The following is a 21736-nucleotide window of genomic DNA, read 5'->3' on the forward strand; positions in this document are numbered from 1 at the left end:
AAAGATTAAAGCAAGTGGTTCTGAAACTGCACGTATTGAGCATGCTTAATAGGCAGAGGTGTACGGGGGGGGGGGGGGAATGGCGCCCCAGGGACAACACCTGCTCTGGGCGCCCCCTACCCCCTGCACCTCACTTGCGCTCAGGGGCAGGATTTGGAGGCAGGGGGCTGACTCCTGCCATGGCACCCATCTGGCAGTGTCGCCCTCCGCCTCCCTGCAGGCCGCCTCCTGCCCTACCCAGGATCTGAGAAGGGAAGAAGCTGGCCTCAGGGAGGGGGGGGGGCAGGGTACTGCAGCAGGTGGCCCAGGAGCCAGCCTGCCCCTGTGGCGCCCATCTGAGGCGCCCCCAAGGGCCTGGGGAGGGAAAGAGGGCACTGCAGAGGGCACTGCAGCAGTCTTTAGATGCATCCCCCGCATCAACCCAACTCTTCCAAGGCGGGTCGGTGTGGGGGAGGAGGGGAGCAATTTTGCACCCCTCCCTTGCTGTTGCACCCAGGGTCGTTTGACCCCACCTGTCCCTGTGGGTTAATAGGCTAATACATATTAATTTTTTCTCCTGCTCTGACGACAAACGGTATTATAATGAGTATACAGGAAGAATACGGGGCTAAATATTAAGGAGCAACATGGGTGGACAGGAAAGTTGTGAGTCCAAGAAACCATAGCCAACAGAGAGAATGTGGCGAATTTGGGTAAATGGAATAAACATGCTATGGATATACTGTTTCGGGGGAGTCTGCCCATGTGGGGACGGCTCTCCTTTCTTTGCAAATAAAGCTACTTAAAACTCTCTTCTGTTGCCTTGATATTTGGTAAAGAAATGTTGGGCACCGCACCACAGACATAGTAACAATCCTACATCTTGTATTCAGTAGAAAAAGAGAGTTAACAAAGATAGGCAAATTAAAAAATCCAGTATTTTCATTTATCTGAGCGGTTAAACTTCAGGATTGTTAATATGTTAGTGACTCTAGAAGTAGAACGAAGATCTACAAGATCCAATCAACCATAAAACAAATGTACTCACAAGATAGCTATACGACGCTGCAACTTTTAATTAGGCTAAAAAGTTTCTGACGAGATTCCCAGTTCCTTCCTATTGCAAATCCCCTCCCCCCCGGTGTGGAGACGGCAGGCGGGCCCTGGGCCTGGAAGGAGGAGCCGGAGGTGCCCGCACGGCTGCTTTCGAGAGGGATGGCCGAGGGTTTGGGACAGGACGGGGGAGGAGCTGGAGCGGGAGGAAGGGTGTTTCCTGGCACCGCTTCCCCGTCTGAGCGACTGAGGCAGGAAACTCCCGGGTCCGTGAGGCCCGGGCCAAAACAACCCCCTAAACTAGCAGCTTTGGGCTGTTGCGCCAGGTGTGGAGGTGAAACCTCGGGGCTCGAAGGTGACTGCAAGGGGCGAGCGGCGGGTCTCCTCGCGCCAAGACTGGTGAGAGAAACTTTCTTTCTTTGCGCCTTCGTCGTCCTCCTCCTCCTCCCTCTTATCAGCCTTTGAAGGAGGCTCTATTCTTTCCCAAGCCGTCCTTCCTTTCCTGCCTGCGGTTCCAGGCCCCGAGGGGAGGATTAGGACTGCAAAAAATGCTCCTTAAACCTTCCCTCCCCCTGTCTGGCCTAGGAGGAAGGACGAGGAGTGTTTCTAGGACTTGGGCTGAACCTTTGCATTGCAACTCAAGCTCCCGAAAGGGAAAACTGGTTTATTCTGTTTTGCCCCGCCTCGGCCCCAGTGCATTCACGAGAGACCCTGAGGAGGAATGCGAAATGTTGGCTGCAAGAAAGGAAGGTTGGCTTAAACCTTCACTCAGCTATGGAGGCTCGGTTTCAGCTTCAGTATTATTAGGTCCTCAAAGGGATGCGTGAAGGATGGAAAAGCGCTTCTGCATTCGCTCAAAATGCTTTAAGAAATATGAACATGAGCAAGTAGCATGTTTCTGTCTTCATGCTTCTGTTGCAAATTCAACTGTGTTTTTCTCTCCACAAGCTGATAGTAAAAATAAACTCATATATAATGAAGATTTGGCTAGCACTCCAATACTGCAGAAGATTGTATGCTTTTGTGGAAGAAATATCTGACACTTGGTCTTACGGATGAAACAATTTAAGTTAATAGTCCATGCAAATGTTTACTTCCTCCTCGCCTGTGTTTTTGTGTTCCATTTGTTGCAAATAGCCTGAAAGGAACAAAAAAAGAACTATTTGGAATCATTTCTGGTTAGTTGGAGGTAATGCTTACCAGAGGTGACTATTCAAGGATTTATTTGCAATCTTGTCAAAATTACAATATGGATTGAAATCCCTGTTCCCATAAAAGCACACTGTTGCATGTCATTTTCATCCAGCATGTTTACTAAAAGCATGATGATAATTGATCCTGTAGTAGCTGCAGAATTTAAGGGGTAGCTAATGACCACTGAGAGAAGGGTGCTAATATGAGTTTAGAGATCTTGTTATATTTGTATATTGATGGAATATACTAGTCATTAATAAACGTGAAAGTGAGAATAGGAAGTTGTTAAAGGGCAGTTCTCTGGCCAGAAAGGTGTGTTTTTCCTTGACAGTTTTAAAAATCCTTTCAGCACTGAAGTTCTTACATTATAATTTGTAGATGTGCTACACACTAATTCTGTGTGATTGAAAACTAGCAAGATTGAGAGGTCTGGCATAAGATGCTGGAATTCTTGAGTTCTTCTGATTTAGGTTGTCAGTAGGATGTGATTGATCACATGTGAAGCTAACATATAATTCAGTGGGTCTGTCAAACGAAGGCCAGAGTTGAAATCCAGTTCTGCCATAAAGCTCAGTGGGTAACTTTGAGTCATTTGTATTCTCTGTCTCTTTGTGCATCCACCTCACAAAGTTGTTGTGAAGGTGGGGAAAAATATTTATACCTATCTGAGTTCCTGGAAAGAAGGGTGGGATAAAAACATGGCAGAGTAGACTGCAAGTTGGGCTTCAAGAGAGCGTACATGATTCAGAATAACGTTCTTCTAGATGTGGCATTGGATTGTTCGTTAATTTAGAACATTTATATTCAGCCTCTCTGGAGACCTACTTATTGAAATAGCTCTGTGACTGAAATGGAAACCTTAAAATGTAGACATTTTAAAGTGGCTATTGGTGTTTTTAGGACTGATTGTTGTTATTCTAGATTTGAACCTTTACATATATTCATAGGGAAATACAATTGTGTTCAGTTGTAATGAAAAAAATACTGGCATACAACTTGAAAAATGAAATAATATGATATACTTTATGTTGTAGCTGTAGAATATATTATTTTAAAATGTTTGGCACCTTTTTGCTCTTGAGTGGTATATGTGCTCAATGACAATTGCACTGTCTTGGATAAGTGGAGTGTTCATGGTGATGTGATGTGACTTATCCACTGTCTTGGATAAGTGGAGTGTCCATGGTGTTCATGGTGATCATTTCTAATGATTCGATCATTAGAAATGTAGAGAGTTGGGTTTGTGAGAGGCGTGATGACCGCATGGTGACTTGCCTGCCTGGTGCGAAGGTTGCGGATGTCACGCTTCGTCTAGATAGGCTTTTAGACAGTGCTGGGGTGGAGTCAGCAGTTGTGGTCCATATTGGCACCAACGACATTGGGAAATGTAGCCGGGAGGTTCTGGAAGCTAAATTTAGGCTGCTAGGAAACAGGTTGAAGTCCAGGACCTCAAGGTGGCATTCTCAGAAATGCTACCCGTTCCATAGCACTTAAAAGGCTGAGAAGCTAGGCAAAGCGGAGATACAGAGGAGTCTCAATGCGTGGATGAGAAGGTGGTGTAAAGGGCAGGAAGGGTTTCAGATTTGTCAGGAACTGGAGGAACCTTGCTTGGGACAAGGCAGGCCCTGGCCACAAACAGGGCAGAGAGCTTCATCTTGTAAAAAAAGAGGGAACCAGGCTGCTGGCATCTAACATTAAAAAGGTAGCAAGAACAGCTTTAAACTGATCACTGGGGGGAAAGCTGACAGGAGCTGAGAAGTGAGCTTTGGTTGAATACAGTATCTATGGGGATACAGACAGAGGAGGGAGGTTTTTCTAAATCCAACTACATGGCGAGGAACATAGCAATGTGTGCTGCATGTGACAAGGGATAGTGTCTACTGCAAAAGACTTGAGGGTAAAGCACATAAATCCCAAGGTTAAGGACCCAGAGACAGAGAATTATACAGGTGTCTTTTATGCTAATAGTAGAAGCGATACGACCTAAAATGGGAGCTAAGAGTACAGAGTTTTTTTGAAGGAGGGACTTTGATATAGTGGGCATTACAGAGACATGGTGGAATGTAAAGGGAGGGAACCAGTGGGATATGCTGTTATACCAGGCTACGAGCTCTATAGGAAAGGGATAGGACCAAGGGCGCATTGTGGAATTGGAGTTGCCCGCTTTACATCCAAAGAGAGCATAGTATCACATAAAATAAGACAATGCAAGGGGAGCTGGTTCCCCTACAGAATCACTGTGGATATCAAGACCAGGTGTGAAGGACAGTTTAATATTAGGAATATATTATCGTCCCCTGACCAAAGTGCACAAGAGGATTCTGAGATGGAAAAAGAAAAAAAATTAGAGAGGAGCCAACAAAAAGAAACAAAAATGTGAGTGGTAATGGGTTTTGATTTTTAACTATCCCCCATATCAACTGGAAAAAATGCATGTTCAGCAGGTCATGTAGTAAGGAGAGAGCATTCCTGGATATGCTAAATGACTGTGGCTTAGAGCAGATGGTTGTGGAACCAACCAGGGGAGAGGTGATCCTAGAATCTAATTCTATGTGCAGGACCCAGGACACTGGTGCAGGAAGTCAGTGTTGTTGAGCCGATATAGGGAACAGCGACCACAATGCTGTCAGATTCAGTATACTCTCAGCATGCTTGAGAACAAGTGGCAACTACTAATGTAGTTCCCATTAAAAGCCTTCAAGAAAGGGGAAATTTCTCAAAGATGAGTAGGATAGTGCGCAGGAAGCTGAAAGGGAAAATCAAGAGAGTCAAAGAAACTGTCCAGGATGCTTGGAGGTTTATTTAAAAACACAGTAATAAAAGAAATCCAGCGAGGAATGTGTTCCACAGGTTAAGAAAAGGCAGCACCCAGTCCAAAAGAAAGCCACCATGGTTAACAAGAGAGGTTGAAAGGAAATTATCAAGAAAAAAAGAAAATGTCTTTTAGAAAATGGAAGTCAAGGTTGACTGATAAAGAGAAGAATATGAGAGGGAACACAAATGGTGGCAAAGAGAAGCAAGTTAGCTGTAAAGGGGGAGGCAAAAAAAAAGTTATGAGGAGCAGCATGGCTCTGAGAACATCAAGGTCCCAGCAACAAACAGTTCTTCAAGTACATCAAAAGCAGGGAAAGCCCAGCAAAGGAAGCGGTAGGCCCGTTAGATGACAAAAGGAACAAAGGGGGTGCGAAAAGATGGCAGGGAGATTGCAGAAGAGAAACTGAATGAATTCTTTGCATCTGTCTTCACCCAAGAGGAGGTGAGAACATTCCTGCACCCTGAACCAAAGCTTCTTAGGAGGCCCGAGGAATCCAGGAACTAGGCGAAGATGAGTGGTAGACAAGGAAAGAAGAGTTCTGGCTTTGGCCATTGATAAACTAAATGCTACCAAATCCCAGCTGAGATTGCATTTTCACCCAAGAGTTCTTAAAGAGCTCAAGCTTATGAAATTGCTGAAGTCTTCTCACTTTAATATGCAACTTATCCCTGAAATCCAGGCTCCATCCCTGAAGACTGGAAGATGGCCAATCTGTCACACCAATCTTTAAGAAAGGATCTAGGGGGGGACCGAGGGAAATTACAGGCCAGTCAGTTTTGACATCTGTTCCTGGTAAATTAGTAGAATCTGTATCATTAAAGATAAAATTTTTAAAACATGTAGAAAAAAGCAAGACCTGCTGAGAAAGAGTCAGCATATGTGGCTTTTGCAGAAATGACAAATCCTGTCTTACAAAACTTATTAGAGTTCTTTTAGAGAGGTGTCAAACAGGCATGTGGACAGGGGAGTGAACCGGTGGACATTGTCTACTTGGATTTCAAAAAGAAACTTTTGACAAAGTTCCTCACCAGAGACTGTTGAGAAAACTCAGCAATGAAGGAATAAGAGGGAGAATCCTCCTATGGATTAAAAACTGTGGTTGAGACAACAGGAAACAAAGAGTGGGTGTAAATGGGAAGTTCTCTGACAATGGAGATATTTGGGGAGTTAGAGATTGTCCCCAAGGATCCGTTTAGGGACCAGTGCTCTTTAACCCTATTCATGTAAATGACCTGGAAGTAGGGGTGGAGTAGGCGTGGTGTGCCAAAGTTTGCGAAGATGATACCAAGAATTATGTAGGGTGGGTAGAGAGAACCACAAAGGGTTTTATGAGCTCCAGAAGCGGACCTTGATAAATTAGAGTGAGTATGGAAGCTCAGGAAATGGCAAATGCAAGTTCAATGTAGCAAAATGTAAAGTGATGCACATAGGGGCCCAAAAAAATCCAAACTTCACATACAAGCTACAGAAGTCAGTGCTATCAGTCACAGACCAGGAAAGGGATTTAGAAAATGCGTCTTAGTTGATAGTTCCATGGGAATGTCAACTCAATGCATGGCATGGCTGTGAAAAGAGGCAAACTCTATGCTGGGGATCATTAGAAAAGGAATTGATAATAAAACTGCAAAAGATTGTCATGCCCTTATATAAAAGCAGTGGATGCTGACCACACTTGGAAAGATACTGTGTCCAGTTCTGAATTAGCCACTTTATCTGAAAAAGGATATGTGAGGGAGATAGAAAGAAGTGCAGAGAAGGGCAACAAGGATGATTGGGGGACTGGAGCACCTTCCCTATGAGGAGAGGCTGCAGCGTTTGGGACTCTTTAGTTTGGAGAGGAGGCGGCTGAGGGGGGATATGATTGAAGTCTACAAAATTATGCATGGGGTAGAAAATGTTGACAGAGAGAAATTTTTCTCTCTTTCTCACAATACTAGAACCAGGGGGCATTCATTGAAAATGCTGGGAAGAATTAGGGACTAATAAGAAAGGAAACACTTCTTCATAGCAGCGTGTGATTGGTGTTTTTGGAATATGCTGCCACAGGAGGTTGGTGATGGCCACTTTAACCTGGATAAAGGGGCTTGAGACAGATTTATGGGAGGGAGAAATTCGATTTATGGCTACCAATCTTGATCCTCTTTGATCTGAGATTGCAAATGCCTTAACAGACCAGGTGATCGGGAGCAACAGCCGCAGAAGGCCATTGCGTTCACATTCTACATGTGAGCTCCCAAAGGCACCTGGTGGGCCGCTGCGAGTAGCAGAGAGCTGGACTAGATGGACTTTGGTCTGATCCAGCTGGCTTGTTCTTATGTTATTATGTGCAACAGATGAAAACAGTAACAACATTAAATAGCCCAGAACCCAAAGTATGACCTGAAAAATCTGTTAATTTTGCTGAAACTAAGGAGCGGTATACCTTTTCAGTGCTGGAATGTAAGTCAGGTTCATGGTCTTAAGTTCTATGGAAAAAGCAAGAGATAAATGTAATAGAAGAAGAAGGAGGAGGAAGAAGAGTAGTAGTAGTAGTAGTAGTAGTAGTAGTAGTAGTAGTAGTAGTAGTAGTAGTAGTTTGGATTTATATCCCCCCCCTTTCTCTCCAGTAAGGAGACTCAAAGGGACTTACAATCCCCTTTCCCTTCCCTCCCCTCACAACAAACACCCTGTAAGGTGGGTGGGGCTGAGAGAGCTCCGAGAAGCTGTGACTAGCCCAAGGTCACCCAGCTGGCGTGTGTGGGAGTGCACGGGCTAATCTGAATTCCCCAGATAAGCCTCCACAACTCAAGCGGCAGAGCAGGGAATCAAACCCGGTTCCTCCAGATTAGAATAATAGATATTAGATATTAATAGATATTTAGATACCCACTGGTAAACAGTGCAGAATATTACACATAAACAATGACCAAAAATGATATTTCCTGCAACAGAAGTGCTAGTTTTCTAGCCCTCGATGTGTTCTTGTGTTCATTAATTATTTATTGCTACGCTTAATTCCACATTTATTGTTTATAACTTCATTTGTAGTCTGTCTTTTTTACCAGGACTTAAGATGCGGTGCTCTAGTTTCTTGTTGTGAATATATAGAAACAAGCAGCTGGGAACTGGGAATATCCTTCTGCGTATATTTGCCATTTGTATTTTAACACCAGCAAGGCACTCTGAAAACTCATCTCTATGATGTCATCAACCTTGTAATGACTGTGCTATTTCAGACTGGAATTTTCTGGAATTTTTGAATACCAGGGTTGTGAGTAGGCTGGCCTTGAAAACTCCACCAGGGGTCACCATAAGTCAAATGTGACTTGATGGCAAGAAAAGGACCTACATCATCAATTTTGATAGTGCCATCCTAAGCAGAGTTGTATCCTTTCATGCCAATTGGCAACAGTGGGTTTAGAAAGGTATAATTCTGCTTAGAACAATTCCAGATTCTTACAGTGGCACTGTTCTCTGTCCAAAATTTCTGTGAATCTGTCCAAAATTACTGATGTTCATAATGTTGTTAATGAATCTTATACGAAACAGCTCAAATGAACGTGTGCAACGTAAACAATGTCCGACAAAATGTGACACATTAATGAATTTTATGAAACAGTGTATTTTTTAGAGATAGACGTTCTCCCTGGTGGTAGCAGGCCATCTGGTTGGGTTGTTCGCTGCCCTGCGGCGAGTAGGCAGGAAAAGGCTCTTTGGTGACTTCCTGTCAGGTGTCCGTGGTGGTGCCGCCCCAGTATCTTCCTGCCTTGGTCAGAGTAGGCAGCACTATCCACAGGCTCCTAGGCTGGATTTCACAAAGCTACCTTTTCTTCCTTGTGTTGTTGTTTTTTGTGATTCCCTTGTGTGCGGTGGTGTTAATGCGTTTGATGCGTTTTTTCCACTCCTTTTGTCTGCGTGCTGACTGAGCTCTCTCCTTCCCTTGTGTTCCCGCCTTTTTCTTGAAAGCTTGAGGAAGGAAGAGCTATGGCGTCGGCGCCATTTTCTCCACCAAGGGAGTCCTTCTACCGATCGCGGTAGAAACCACTAGGTCCAGTCTCCCACACACAGCCGCTGGGCTGATAGTGAGGAGACTCTCCTCGGACCCAACAGTCTCCCACAGCGCTGGGCTGATAAAGTGAGTGAGACTCTTCAGGAGCTGCCCTAGCAACAGCGGTGGGAGCTGGAAATGGCCGAGGCTTCCTTCAAGCGCTTCCCAGGCCAGCAGCAGCATGAAAAACAGCGCGCTCCGAGGAGCCCTTCACAGGGCAGAGGCAGCGCGGGCCGGATCGACCCAGCGACCCAGCGGACAGGAGGCGGATCGTTCGCGGCTGACCCGTTCGAGGCTGGCGCCAAGGGCATCGCCCTGCCTCCGCCTGCTAACTGATGTCTGCTGCTTCACGAAGGCTATTTTCCCCACCCATCGCTCTTGTTAGAAGCGTCTGAGAGGAACTTCGCTGCAGGTCAGGTCATGCTTGGGTTGCCATGGCCGGGGAGGAGAGACCTTGGGAGTAGCTCTGCCTTCAGACTGGGCCTTCTCCCTTGCGGCAACTTCCTGCTGCGGTCTCCTTACTACAGGGCTCCATAGACCAGTGCGGCTAGTAGACATTTAAATGCCTCAGTGCCTCCCCTCAGACAAGCAGGCAGATCCCTTCTAGAGTCCTGCAGGAGAATCCAAGAGATTGCTTGATTATGATGCAGAGTACTTGGAGGTGAAGGGGAGGTGAAGCCTGGACTCCAGGCAGCCTTTCTGAGGGGAGGAGTGCTTCACTACCAGTTCAGGCAGACCAAGAGCCACAGATTAATTAGGTGGAACAATTATCCACTCTTTTAGCAAAGAAACAATTTAGGCTTTGGAACTGAGGGTCTCTCTGAGGAGGCGGCTGATCCCGAAGAAATGCTCCTGCCACGTCCAAGCCCACTAAGGGCTGCCCTAAAGGGATCCTCCTACATCTTTCCTTAGAGGGATCCAGGCCTACTCATTTTTTCCCGCTCCCAGAGTCTTTTTTGCCCACAGTTCAAAGAAAAGATAGAATGGGTCACCCAGCTTCAAACAGAGGGGTTTCACCCTTCCAGTCTCACAAAAAGTGATAGCTTTACCTAAGCTCCCGACTTCAATTTTTTGAGAATGATTAGAACCCCTCTGGATTGACCCGGGTCCCATCTCCTCCACTCTGCATTCCAGGGGGTCTGGTGGTCCCGGGACGGAGAGGGTGATGTTGGGAAGACCTCGAGAGTATTGATGCGTGAAAGGCGGAACATGGTCTCCATCGCGAGCAGAGTTCCATGATCCAGATGCGAGCCATGGCAGCAAAAAAAATAAATAAATCCTGGTTCCGGCAGCCACCGTCCCCACAGCTCCCATTCTCCTTGGCTCCAACGCCTTCAGAGCATCCATTCCACCCAGGTGCCAAAGGGAGGCATTAGAGAGGGGGTGGAGAGGGTAGTCATGGCCACCACCCTCCTGTCCCAGCTGATGCCACCCCGTCAGATGCACTCCTAGTCTCCTCCTAGACCCATGTCTTGAAGGCATCAGTCTAACGTAGATTGCTCTGGCTTAAGCTCCTGGCAGGCTGACACCCTATCTAAGACAGACGGTGGCCTAGATTTTGATTTTGAGAGAGAGGGACCCTATTTGGGTCAGGAAGTTAAATAAGACCCCTGAGGTGGGAGACCAAGGACCATAAATAAGCTATGCCACGGTCCGTCAGGAGACAGGCCCAGGGATTTTCTGCTAAAGCCTGCCCTCCAAATCATGGCCTTCGCGGCCCCCTCCAACAATCACGGGAATATACGCACACTACCTGGCAGTCTCAGTACTCGTCCTTCTGTAAAGACACACGATTTTCGCAGCTCCAACTAGAAGCGGCTTAACCCATTTCGGACCGGCGCCTCTGACAATAACAACAAAGGCGTGACCCTACGCCAGGGGTTCCAGTCGGGCGCTTTGGCTCCTTTCCTTCAGCCCCGATTGTTGCAAAGGAAAGACGTAGCCAACAGACTCAAAGCTTTTCGGCTGTCAAACAGCTACTTACCATCAGAGCCGTAGAACCCGGTACCAAAATATCAACAAAGGGATGGGAATTATTGCTCCCCACCTTTTCACTGTCCCCAAAAGAATGAAGGGATGTCAGGGCTGATCCTCTCAGCTAAAGACATGTCAATCGAGTCATCTGCGCCTGTAAAATTTCAGGTTTCTCGCGATGAAACCCCATCAGATCCACCGTGTTGCAGCCATCAGGAGAGGGGACGCATGATGCACCTCCTTGGTTCTGGACCAGGAGGCACACCTCCATGTACCCATACACCTGGCTCATCATGCGCTTCCTTCGGTGGCAGCGATAGCGAACCTCCATTTTCAGTACATAGCTCTGCTGCCGATGCGATTGGCGAGCATCTCACCTGAGTGCACTTTCCGCGAAAGTCTTGGGTTGCACTCCATTTCCCTGCTCCGCAGTCAAGGGATGCATATCTGGTAAAATTCGTGATCTCGGTCGCACCTTCTCATCCCAGATCTTTGATCGGAAATACAGGCTGTCCAGGAGGCGTGGAAAGGGTCCAACTGGTGCCCTTCATCGGATTTTGTCATCACGTGATAGCGGCAAAGAGTTCGCATGGCCCCTTCCCAACATCAGATTGGGAACACTTAGGGGCATTGATAGACATCGATCCATTTGTACTCCCTTTGTACCTCGGGTAAAAGTCCAGAAAATCCAAAAGAGACCAGCTCTTCGCGACCTATGCGAGACAAAGGAATCTTCCAACTTTACTACAATCCTTGCCAGGCTTGCTGCAAAGGCCCTTTGCTGTCCACAATGGACCTCGCATACGAATTAAAGTGGGGAATTCGAGCCCACGCCAAGGAGCCTCTACAAGCCTCTTCGTCACGGGCGCTTATGCCCAAAAGCAAATCATTCTGAGAGACAGATTGATCATTGGAGCCTCCCCACAGCAGTCTAGGCTCCTCCAGTCTAAAATGGTGGACCACCCACCACGGCAACCTCCTACACCAAAGGTATGTTTTGGCTACGCTTCGCGAAGCACTGAATCCATGTCGCTTGTGGATGCCAGTCTGCCTCTGGTGCTGGGGTGCCAAACTGAGCCACCGCAACCCGGGGCTCCTGATCCGAAGCACAGGCTCAGCTTCCGATCAACATTCTAGTAGGTCAGAGCAATATGATGGAGCCCTGTAATCATTTCAAGCTAACTTTATTCTGCAGAAGCACGAGTGCTTCGCATGCCAACAACATCCTCGGCGAAGTGCCATGTCAATCAATCATCAGGGAGGCTCCGAGGTCGCCTGCCCTACACAGCTTTGGAAGCTTTGGCGATTAGTGATCTCCAGCAAATGTAGCGGAACAGAATCTTGCATCCCTGCGAGCCGAACACATTCGAGAGCTCACTAAAAACGGAAGCCGACTGGCTCAGCCGGACCACGGCTCTCCAAGCTCAAGTGGAAGCTGAAGACCCAGCAGTTTTCCAGACCATCCAGGAGCGAATTCGGGGATGGCGACGATCGACCTCCTTTTGCATCACTTTCCTCAATGCTCCAGATCAGAGTATTCTTCACGGATACCATTACCATTCACAGGCTGACCCAGCCACCGATGCGATCATCTCAGCTCCCTGGCTGCAGGGGTTCCTCTATGTTTTCCCCGATCCAAGTTTTTTTCACGGACTACTTCCACCGCGATGCAGGCAGTCGGAACCCGGAGGGAAATCATACCTGGGAGCTCCGAACTGGCCTCCAGGAGGTCCTGGTACTTCCGAGTACTAAAAAAACAGCTATCCTGTCACAATTTCACCGTTAGTTTCTACCAATAATAACTGCCAGACCTGCTCTCCCAGGGCCCCCCCTACTACATCCGGCCCGAGGCTGAAACGCTCAGACTAGCCGCCTGGCGCTTGAGCCCGGAGACTGTTATTAAGAAAGCGGGGTTATCCTAAAAAAAAAGGGTCATAAAGGACTATTTTTTAGCTGCTAGAAGAAAAGTCCAATCCAGAATTTTATGAAACTCCTCCTGGAAGGCTATATATGCGGTTGGTGCCGTTAGAAAAGAGAAGGAGTCCCTTTGAGGTTAAGCTTCCCCTGCCGTACACTATTGGAATTCCTGCAGAGCAGCGGAGTTTGGAGTCAGGGTTGAGCAGTTCCGCCCTAAAGCTGTCAGGTAGCTGCCATTACAGCAGTTCTACCTGGGATAAGAAGGGGATGCCTATCAACAAGGCACCCAGAGCACCTTAAAATTCTCAAAGGGGTTTCTCCAGGACCCAACCGCCAGTACACAGCATCAGCTTCCCTGCACCTGGCGTCTCCATGGGAGATGCTACAGAGCAGGCACCTACCAAACCCTCCTTTGAACCTGTTCGACACATACATTTAAAATGGCTTAGGATGAAGCTTCTGTTCCTGGTAGCCATAACCTCCGCTGGAAGGGTATTAGAGATTAGAGCCATGTCAACTAATCCAAATTTATGCTTTTCCCCCTGCTTTAGACCTAAAGTGGCATCTAAATTCCATTTGCAGCAGGAGGTGGTTCTGACAAAAAAATAAAAAATAATAATAAAAAAAAAATTTGTCCGAATCCCACACACCCCAGAGAGCGCCGTTGGCATCACCTGGATGTGAGGCGTTCTCTCAAGACCTTTCTGATACGTACTAAACAAACTCCGCAAATCGGAGTCTCTGCTTGCTAACATCCAGCCCTCGGCCCCAGATTGCCGTTGAACCTATGGCGGCTGCTTCTATCAGCTCTACTATTACGGCCTGCATCCTTGAGGCCCATAAGGCCAGGGGATTCCCCATCCCGACCGGAGTTACAGCCCACTCCACCAGGAGCACGGCCACCAATGCAGCTCTCCGCTTAAAGCGCTATTCCCTTGAACAGGATTTGTAGGGGCAAGCCACTTGGGCTCCACCCCTCTTCATTCAAGTTAAACATTATAGACTGGCATCCATTGATGCCGTGCAGGCTTCCTTTGGGAGGCCCATTCTGGAGCACATTATCGGGAGTAACGAAGACAACCCTCCCTTTTTCTCAGGGCAGTGCTTGGGAAGTTCCCAACCAGATGGCCTGCTACCACCAGGGAGAAGCGACCCATTGGATACCTCACCGTGACGGGGATGGCTTCTCCTTGGTGGTGCGCGAGGGCCATCTGGGCCCACCCGGTTTTTTGCTGACCGATAATGTGTTCTCTAAATATCCAGCTTTACAGTGTTTTATCGTTTACAGTTCAGCCTGTTCTTTGTTGGGCTCTTTGGTCCCCTTTTAAATAGGATTATTCGTTTCCTTCATGGTATGTTGGGCCGTGGTGTTGGATATTGTACTTTTGTTACGTTTGCCGTGTACTGTTACTCTCGGCTAGTCAGATACTGGGGCGGCACCACCACGGACACCTGACAGGAAGTCACCAAAGAGCCTTTTCCTGCCTACTCGCCGCAGGGCAGCGAACAACCCAACCAGATGGCCTGCGACCACCAAGGAGAAGACCCCTTCACGGTGAGTATCCAATGGGTCGTTTTTCTGCATTGTATCACTACAGGGGATAGTTCATCTAGATATATGGGATTATTTAGCTTGTGGAATTTAAAATTAAAACCAGTATATTGGATTGTACCTGGAAACTGGCTAAGATATACAGTGTCAGTGATGTAGTGTTCTTTTAGGCAATGAGTTCACAGATATGTTGGGCTGATTTCTTTCGCTCTTAAACCAATACAGAAAGGTTTGTTCCATCACAGTTTATACCTGTATGTTACCCAAAACTGGAATTACTCACTATTGGCTCATTGGCTTTTTTTCTACTGCAGTAGTTTTCAGTCCAGCTAGTGATGTGCAGAAAAACACATCCACAAGAAAGAGTTGATTGAACCTTTTGTGCTGTTTTTTGCAGTTCTTAGAGTATATTTCAGTTCCTCCATTTTTTCCCCTTCATGAGGTCCCCTCAGACTTCTGTCTTTTTCCAGTACATGTAAATTTCCTCTGTTCTTAGATCAGAAAGCAGAAGGGGGGAAGCTCTGGATATAGGATTATTTGCTTACGGGGCAACAATTTGTGTGTATCTGTTCACGCTTTCTGTAAGGGTTGCTTGAGAAAAATCAAACCATATCCAAAGATCGTCCCACATGTATCTGCATAAACTAGGCATGCAGTTTAGGTCACTGTATATTGTACAAGATGCTGTGTGCAGAATTGCAAGAGCAGCATTTTGGCTCTTGTTCACTTCATTGGAGCAATGGAAGATAAATTCTGTTCACTGTGCTCATAGCTGTTTTCATTATGGGAAGAGAAGGGTCTGTGGAGTACTTGAAAACTTAGTATATATGTAAAATAAATTATTATGCTGTTAATGCTCCCTGGCCGGAAGGCAACTTAATTTTTTTATTTTTTATTGTTGTTAAATATGTACAGCAAAATGTTCCTTGTTATTTGGATGATTTCCCCCCACTTCCCTATAGGAAAAAGTGTTCTTAGTTAACATGTTTATTACCATGTGATATGAGTCCAGCAGCATCGGGCAGCCCAGTCCTGATGGCGGGGGGGACGGACAAATCAGCTGTTGGAGCCAGTACAGGGGCCCACCCCACTGGCCTAAGTGATACTTAGACTGGAGGGGGGGCAAACAGGGAGACAGGCGGGTGCCATAGAGCTCTGTGGTGCTTGACCGAAAAGAACCTGTGCCCTGCAAAGTGTGCAAGCCTTAACTTGGCTGCTGGCTCAGCTGGAGGCGGGCTAGGAACCTTCCTGGAGGCGGACTGAACTTTCAAGTCAGGAATATCCCTGGCACAGGTCTCAAACTTATTCCACCTGAAAGGGTAGCATAAGTTCACTTTGCCATATGGAGGCTTCCAGGTGGTGGTTGGGGAGGTTCAGGTTTTTGTTGTCTCTGTACACCCAGTGTAAGCCCTCTGGAGGCGGCGCAGGAGCAGCACCAGCCCTGGCCGTTGGAGTCCTCTGAATTGGACTGTTAGAGATCAACAAGAGTTTCAGGTTGTACGTTTCTGAGAGCCAGGCTCCCTTTATCAGACCAAGGCTAACATGGTTGCTCTCTGAACCTAGGCTTATTAGAAAATAGAGGAATAAATCGAATAATAAAAAGAAATAGAAGAATAAAATAATTAGGGATGAAGTTGTGGAAATTCAGTTCTGTATCTTATATATTTTAACTACAGACCATATTTAAAGTCTACCTTTCTCACTGAGACTTAAAGAAAATGATGGCATGATGAATTGTTCAGGTACCTATCTACAATGGCGAGAATTGTATGGACAAGAAGTTGGAAATTACTGACTATACCAACTGTGCAAGAATTGCAAACTAAAGTGATGGAATTTGTAAGATTGGCAAATTTGACTGGATATATTTTGTGTAAACATATTAATGAATTCAAAATAGATTGGAAACAGTAGGTAAACTATGCAGTACAGAATTATAATAATTATATATCTATTGGTTGTGAAATGTGAATGTAAAGAAAGGATGGTTCTTTTCTCTTTTTCCCCCCTCCTTAATAGATGGTAGAATTAGGTTGGTGATTCTGTCAGGAAGTATTTTATGTAGTATATAAGTTTAAAATTTGATAATTGCCTGCGTGCAAAGGCAATATTTTTGTTAATGGAGGTATAGAAGAGGGAATAGGTGTGGATTATATGTAAGGACACTCCATGACCTATTGTTTATATAATCTAAAATAATGAAATAAACACAATGTGTATTTGGAACCCTCCCTCTCCCCCCAAAAAACAAAATATTCAGGTCCACTATGGAAACTCACAATCATATGTCAGCTATAAGTTCTTAAAGGTAACTCTATTTAAAAGCGCCACAATAAAGCCCTGATTCAGACATGCAGCATAGGGGGATAAGGGGCTGTAGCGTCTCCTCCACTCTTTTGCTAAACCAAGAATCTGCTGGCACCATTTCAGTTCAGGGCAGTGGTGCAAGGGTGAAAGAAGGAAGTCCTTCTCCCACACCACAGTTCTGGAGCTGGACCCCTTCAGAACTTTTGTATGAAGTTTCATCAGGAATTCACAGCTTCATTATGGCTGCGTGCCACTGTAGTTGGACTCACACATTGTCATGTGTAGTTTGGCCCTATGATCTTGCAGTATGTTTTTGAATTCTGATAGTAACACATAGATAATTGTATATCTTACGATGTTTTGTTCTATATTATTAGAAATAAATGAAATCTGGGCAATATATTTTCACCTTCAATTGCCAGCTGCTTACCTCTGAGAAGCATGATTACAATAGTGTAGTATAGTGGTTAGAAGCAGCGGACTCTGATCTGGAGAACTTGGTTTGATTCTCCACTCCACCATAAGAGCTCCAGACTCTCTTTTGGTGAACTGGATTTGTTTCCCCAATCCTACATGTGAAGCCTGCTGGATGACCTTGGGCTAGTCACTGTTCTCCTAGAACTCTCCCAGCACCACCTGCCTTACAAGGTGTCTGTTGTGGAGAGAGGTTAAGGAAAGGAGTTCGTAAGCCACCTTGAGTCTCCTTACAGGAAAGAAGTAGGGGTATAAATACAAACTGTTCTTCTTTTGTATGGTGCTTTGTGGTATTCTGGTTCAGCCAGCCAGAGTTTGTCTTTAATTAAATGAGCTGTTAGTATATTTTTGTTGAGGGCTGAATTTTGTGTCCCATCTGTGTAAAACTGAGAACTGACCTGGCTTTCAGTATTATTTATTTATACATACATTCCCTGCCTTTCTCCCCAGTGGGGGCCCAAAAGAGCTTACATCATTCTCCTTTGCCCATTTTATCCTCACAACAATAACCCTGTCAGGTAGGCTAGATTGAGAGTATGCAACTTGTCCAAGGTCAAGGCAACACAAACCGCAAAGTCAAGGCAGGACCCGGAGGTAGATTAGTGAAAACACTAACCTACCTCCGGGTCCTGCCTTGAGTTTGTGGTTTGTGTTGCCTTGGCCAAGCTTTTTCATATCCCCAGTTTCTACCGCTACTCATTTCCTTTCTCACTTGTCCAAGGTCACCCATTAAACTTCCATTGCATGAGTGGGGATTTGAACCTGAGTTTCTCAGAATCCTAGTCCTACAGTCCAAGCACTATATCACACTGGCTCACCACAGTAAAAAAAACAACAGTATGATTTGATTATTTCTTTTGGTTCTCTTCCAGTCAATGTTCCTTCCTTATTTAGTGCAAAAAAAGAGGAAACCTAAGAAAGATGCTGATCTTCTAAATAGAAACAGTATAAAGATATGATGTCAAAATGATTTTTTTAAATAGAAAGCTACACAACCCCTACAAAAGGAGGAGGGGAGAAGGATGTGATAAGCTGCTTTGGGTCCCAGTTAGGGAGAAAAGTGGGATATTAATAAAAGCAAGCAAAATAATAAGGAACATCCCAGTTTTCATTATTGTATCTCTCAGCCCAATCCAGATGGGAGGGCAGAACAGCCCAGGATGCAGCGTGGGCTTGAGCCCACGTGGTCGCTGTCCCGGCAGGCATAAATGGCTCTTACATCAGCTGTGAGAGCAAATAAGGAGACAAGCAGGCACCGTGGAACTCCACAGTGCCTGACTGCCTTCCAGCCACCGCTTCCACATCTGCGCTGGCCAACACAGCTAGGGGCGTTCCAAGGGGGCTTCCACCGAGCTTTCGCCCCGGGAATACCGATGGGATGGTTGACAGACTTCCTATGGAGGGCTTCCAGGCAACTGGGAATTTTTCAGCTTTTGGCTGCCTCCCTACATTGTGCAGAAGCCCTTTGGAGGCAGCATGGCAGCAGTGCCATCCCTGACCTTCCTCCAGGAACTGGATTGAGCTATCACTCTTCTAGAGATATGGCTTGGTCTACATATTGACAGATGGTGGAGGGTAGTAGCTTAGCTGGATTCCAGCTTGAAGCATAGAATTGTGTTTTTGACATTATACCAACTTTCATCTAGCTATTATAGCCTTCAAGGCAAATACTGCATCAATATAACATACTTTACATTTTCATGGGTGCAGTGAAAAAGCAGAGTAGTATCTTCAATATGCCTATCCAGCTTGTTTCCAGTGTCTCAGTAGCCTACTGAGACAACATGTTATATAAACTAACTAAAAAATACAAAATGCCCAGTTAATGAACAAAAATGAACTGTTAAAGGCATTGGTTTGCTTACTTAGTTGCTTAAAGTATCTGCCACTCGGATCAGTATTAAATTAATTCAAGGTTTGTGTTTTGGGTCTCGCCAGAGTGATATATTGTGGTTTGACCATCGTTAGTCTCGTCAGTGAAAAAGAGTAAATAGCTATATTATGTAACTTCGAATTTCTAAATTTGTTCACAAATTATTGGTTTGTGTATGTGACCTTGGTAGTTGACTCTAGTAATAGGTGTTATTTTTCAGAGTAGGTTCCTTTGTTTTTCTTTCAATATGCAGGCACATGTTCAGACAAACCATTTGAAGGTGAGTCACTGTTTCTGAATTATTGAGTTTATGCTGTTGTAGTCTGATTGCAAGATGCTAAGCGGAATTGCTCCTGCATGCTCAAAATGTCAAGCCTGAAGAGCATATGCAAGGAAATTGTATACTGTAGAAGAAGAGCAGTAAAGGGATGCCCTGCCAATTGGCCATTCTGGCAGGGGCGGATGGGAATTGTAGTCCATAACATCTGGAGTGCCAAAGGTTCGCCACCACTGTTATAGGCTATAGAGTGTAGTTCTGGGGAGATGACCCACGTGCAAAGAGACATTAGAATTGGGCAGGATTTTAACTTTAGTAAAGTTCATCATTGTTCAGTCTGTTTAGATCAGGGGTCTGCAACCTGTGGCTCTCCAGATGTTCATGGACTACAATTCCCATCAGCCCCTGCCAGCATTGCCATGCTGGCAGGGACTGATGGTATTCGTAGTCCATGAACATCTGGAGAGCTGCAGGTTGCAGACCCCTGGTTTAGATCATTGTTTCATCTCTCTGTTGTTCCTAGACTCAGTAATGAGAGATGAAGAGTGTTATTACCGTGCAATAGAGAACTACAGTAGTCTTATTACATCTACCGGTAATATTTATGCCCTTGCAGACAGGGTTTTCAACCTAAAGAAATCAGGTCCTGGAGCTGTGATAATATTTTCTCCTAAGTGATGTGGGTTGTGTGAGTTGAGATTTTCTTTTGATGTAGTATTCACCAGTGGTCTGTTTGGTATGCTGCATGTTTCTTCTTTTTCCTAGTGGTAATATGACCTTCACCAGAATGTTGTAAATCACACAGCTCAACACTTCTTTAAATTATCAAAGTGAGACTGGCCAACAGATATCATCACATATGAACCTTTGGTTTATGTTGTGTCAAATATGACACTTTTTTTCTTTTGTCTTCAAATCACAGCTTATTTATGGTGACCCTTCATGGGGCTTTCAAGGCAAATGTTCAGAGGTACTATGCCATTGCTTGCTTCTGTGTAGTGACCCTGGTCCTCCTTGAGGGTTTCTCATCTACCCAGGCCAACTCTGCTTGGCTTCTGAGATGCACTGTGGAATATGCCATAGTTAACTCAAGTGAATGATTTAACTCCAAGATTTACATGGTCATGAATATTACTACTTTAATTTTTTCTTTTTACAGAATCAAAATGACTGCTCAAGTTACCTTGGAAGATGCTTTGTCCAATGTGGATCTCTTGGAAGAATTGCCACTGCCAGACCAACAGCCTTGCATTGAACCCCCTCCGTCATCCTTGCTTTATCAGGTATGGAATGCATGAAATAAAGTCTCTGTTGCCATGTCTATTACTTTAAAATTACTACCACCAGAATATTTTTTCCTTCAATACTATTCATCCTTTTGGTGCATTTTCTTGTCTTTTATACAGCCCAATTTCAACACCAATTTTGAAGACAGGAATGCATTTGTCACAGGCATTGCAAGATACATTGAACAAGCAACTGTTCATTCTAACATGGTAAATATTGAATGATATTCCTCTGACCATACTTACTGTAGTAAAAAGGAATAAGAGAACTAAGTTGGTGTTTTTATTTCAAGTATATTCTTTTCTCTAAACATGATTGGTTGAAGATAAATCAATTTGCTGCACATATTTATGGTATGCAGTGGGTGAACCCTGAGGCACTTCTCTGCTTATGATTTTACATGTTTCATAGATATAGCTCTGAAATTAACTTTATCATTCCCGTTTTATAAGTTGAAAACAACATTATGGATGCCACCTGTTGTTGCACTGGATTTCTTTAGATTGAAGATTTACACATTGATCTGTAGGAGTTGGTAATGAATCTAGGTTTCTGCATTTCAAATACAGAATTGTGTGTGCGTTGGGTAAATTCAGTATTTTAGAAATGGTGTTTCAAAGTGATGTAACCACGCTTATTCAATTACTGTATTTTGTGGAAGTGTCTGTCCTTAATTGATTCAGTTGTGCATACACTAGACTAAAAAATTCCACTGCTTATCCTCTGTTTTTTTTTTTCTTAAAGAGGAATATGAAGGACCACTCTTTGCTATTTGGAAAAATTATCAATCCTGGGACTATGATGATTTTGTGATTCTATTTTTATCTTTTAGTTATAATGCCAATTTGACATCCCAAGAATATTTACCTCCCCCCCCCCCCACTTTTTAAAGTAGTTGAGATAATTGGTTTAGTAATTTTTGAAGTAGTCATTATTATGCTTAAAAAAAGATGTTTCCTTGCATAGAAAAATTAGGCTAATTTCCTAGTAATTTTTTCTGAAATGCA

General features: G+C 45.0%; 1 protein-coding gene across 1 annotated transcript in view; it reads left to right on the plus strand.

The window, feature by feature from the left end:
- The first annotated feature begins 1182 nt into the window (after positions 1-1182).
- Positions 1183-21736, plus strand: part of CYFIP1 (cytoplasmic FMR1 interacting protein 1) — a 68348-nt gene continuing 47794 nt past the window's right edge. Inside the window, exons 1-3 of the mRNA XM_048492635.1 lie at positions 1183-1431; positions 20602-20725; positions 20849-20938. Of these exons, the coding sequence (XP_048348592.1) occupies positions 20609-20725; positions 20849-20938 (207 nt within the window). The 5' untranslated portion in view covers positions 1183-1431; positions 20602-20608. The remainder of the gene's footprint in view (positions 1432-20601; positions 20726-20848; positions 20939-21736) is intronic.

Source organism: Sphaerodactylus townsendi, linkage group LG04, assembly GCF_021028975.2.
Source record: "Sphaerodactylus townsendi isolate TG3544 linkage group LG04, MPM_Stown_v2.3, whole genome shotgun sequence".
In the NCBI taxonomy this organism is placed as follows: Eukaryota; Metazoa; Chordata; class Lepidosauria; order Squamata; family Sphaerodactylidae; genus Sphaerodactylus; species Sphaerodactylus townsendi.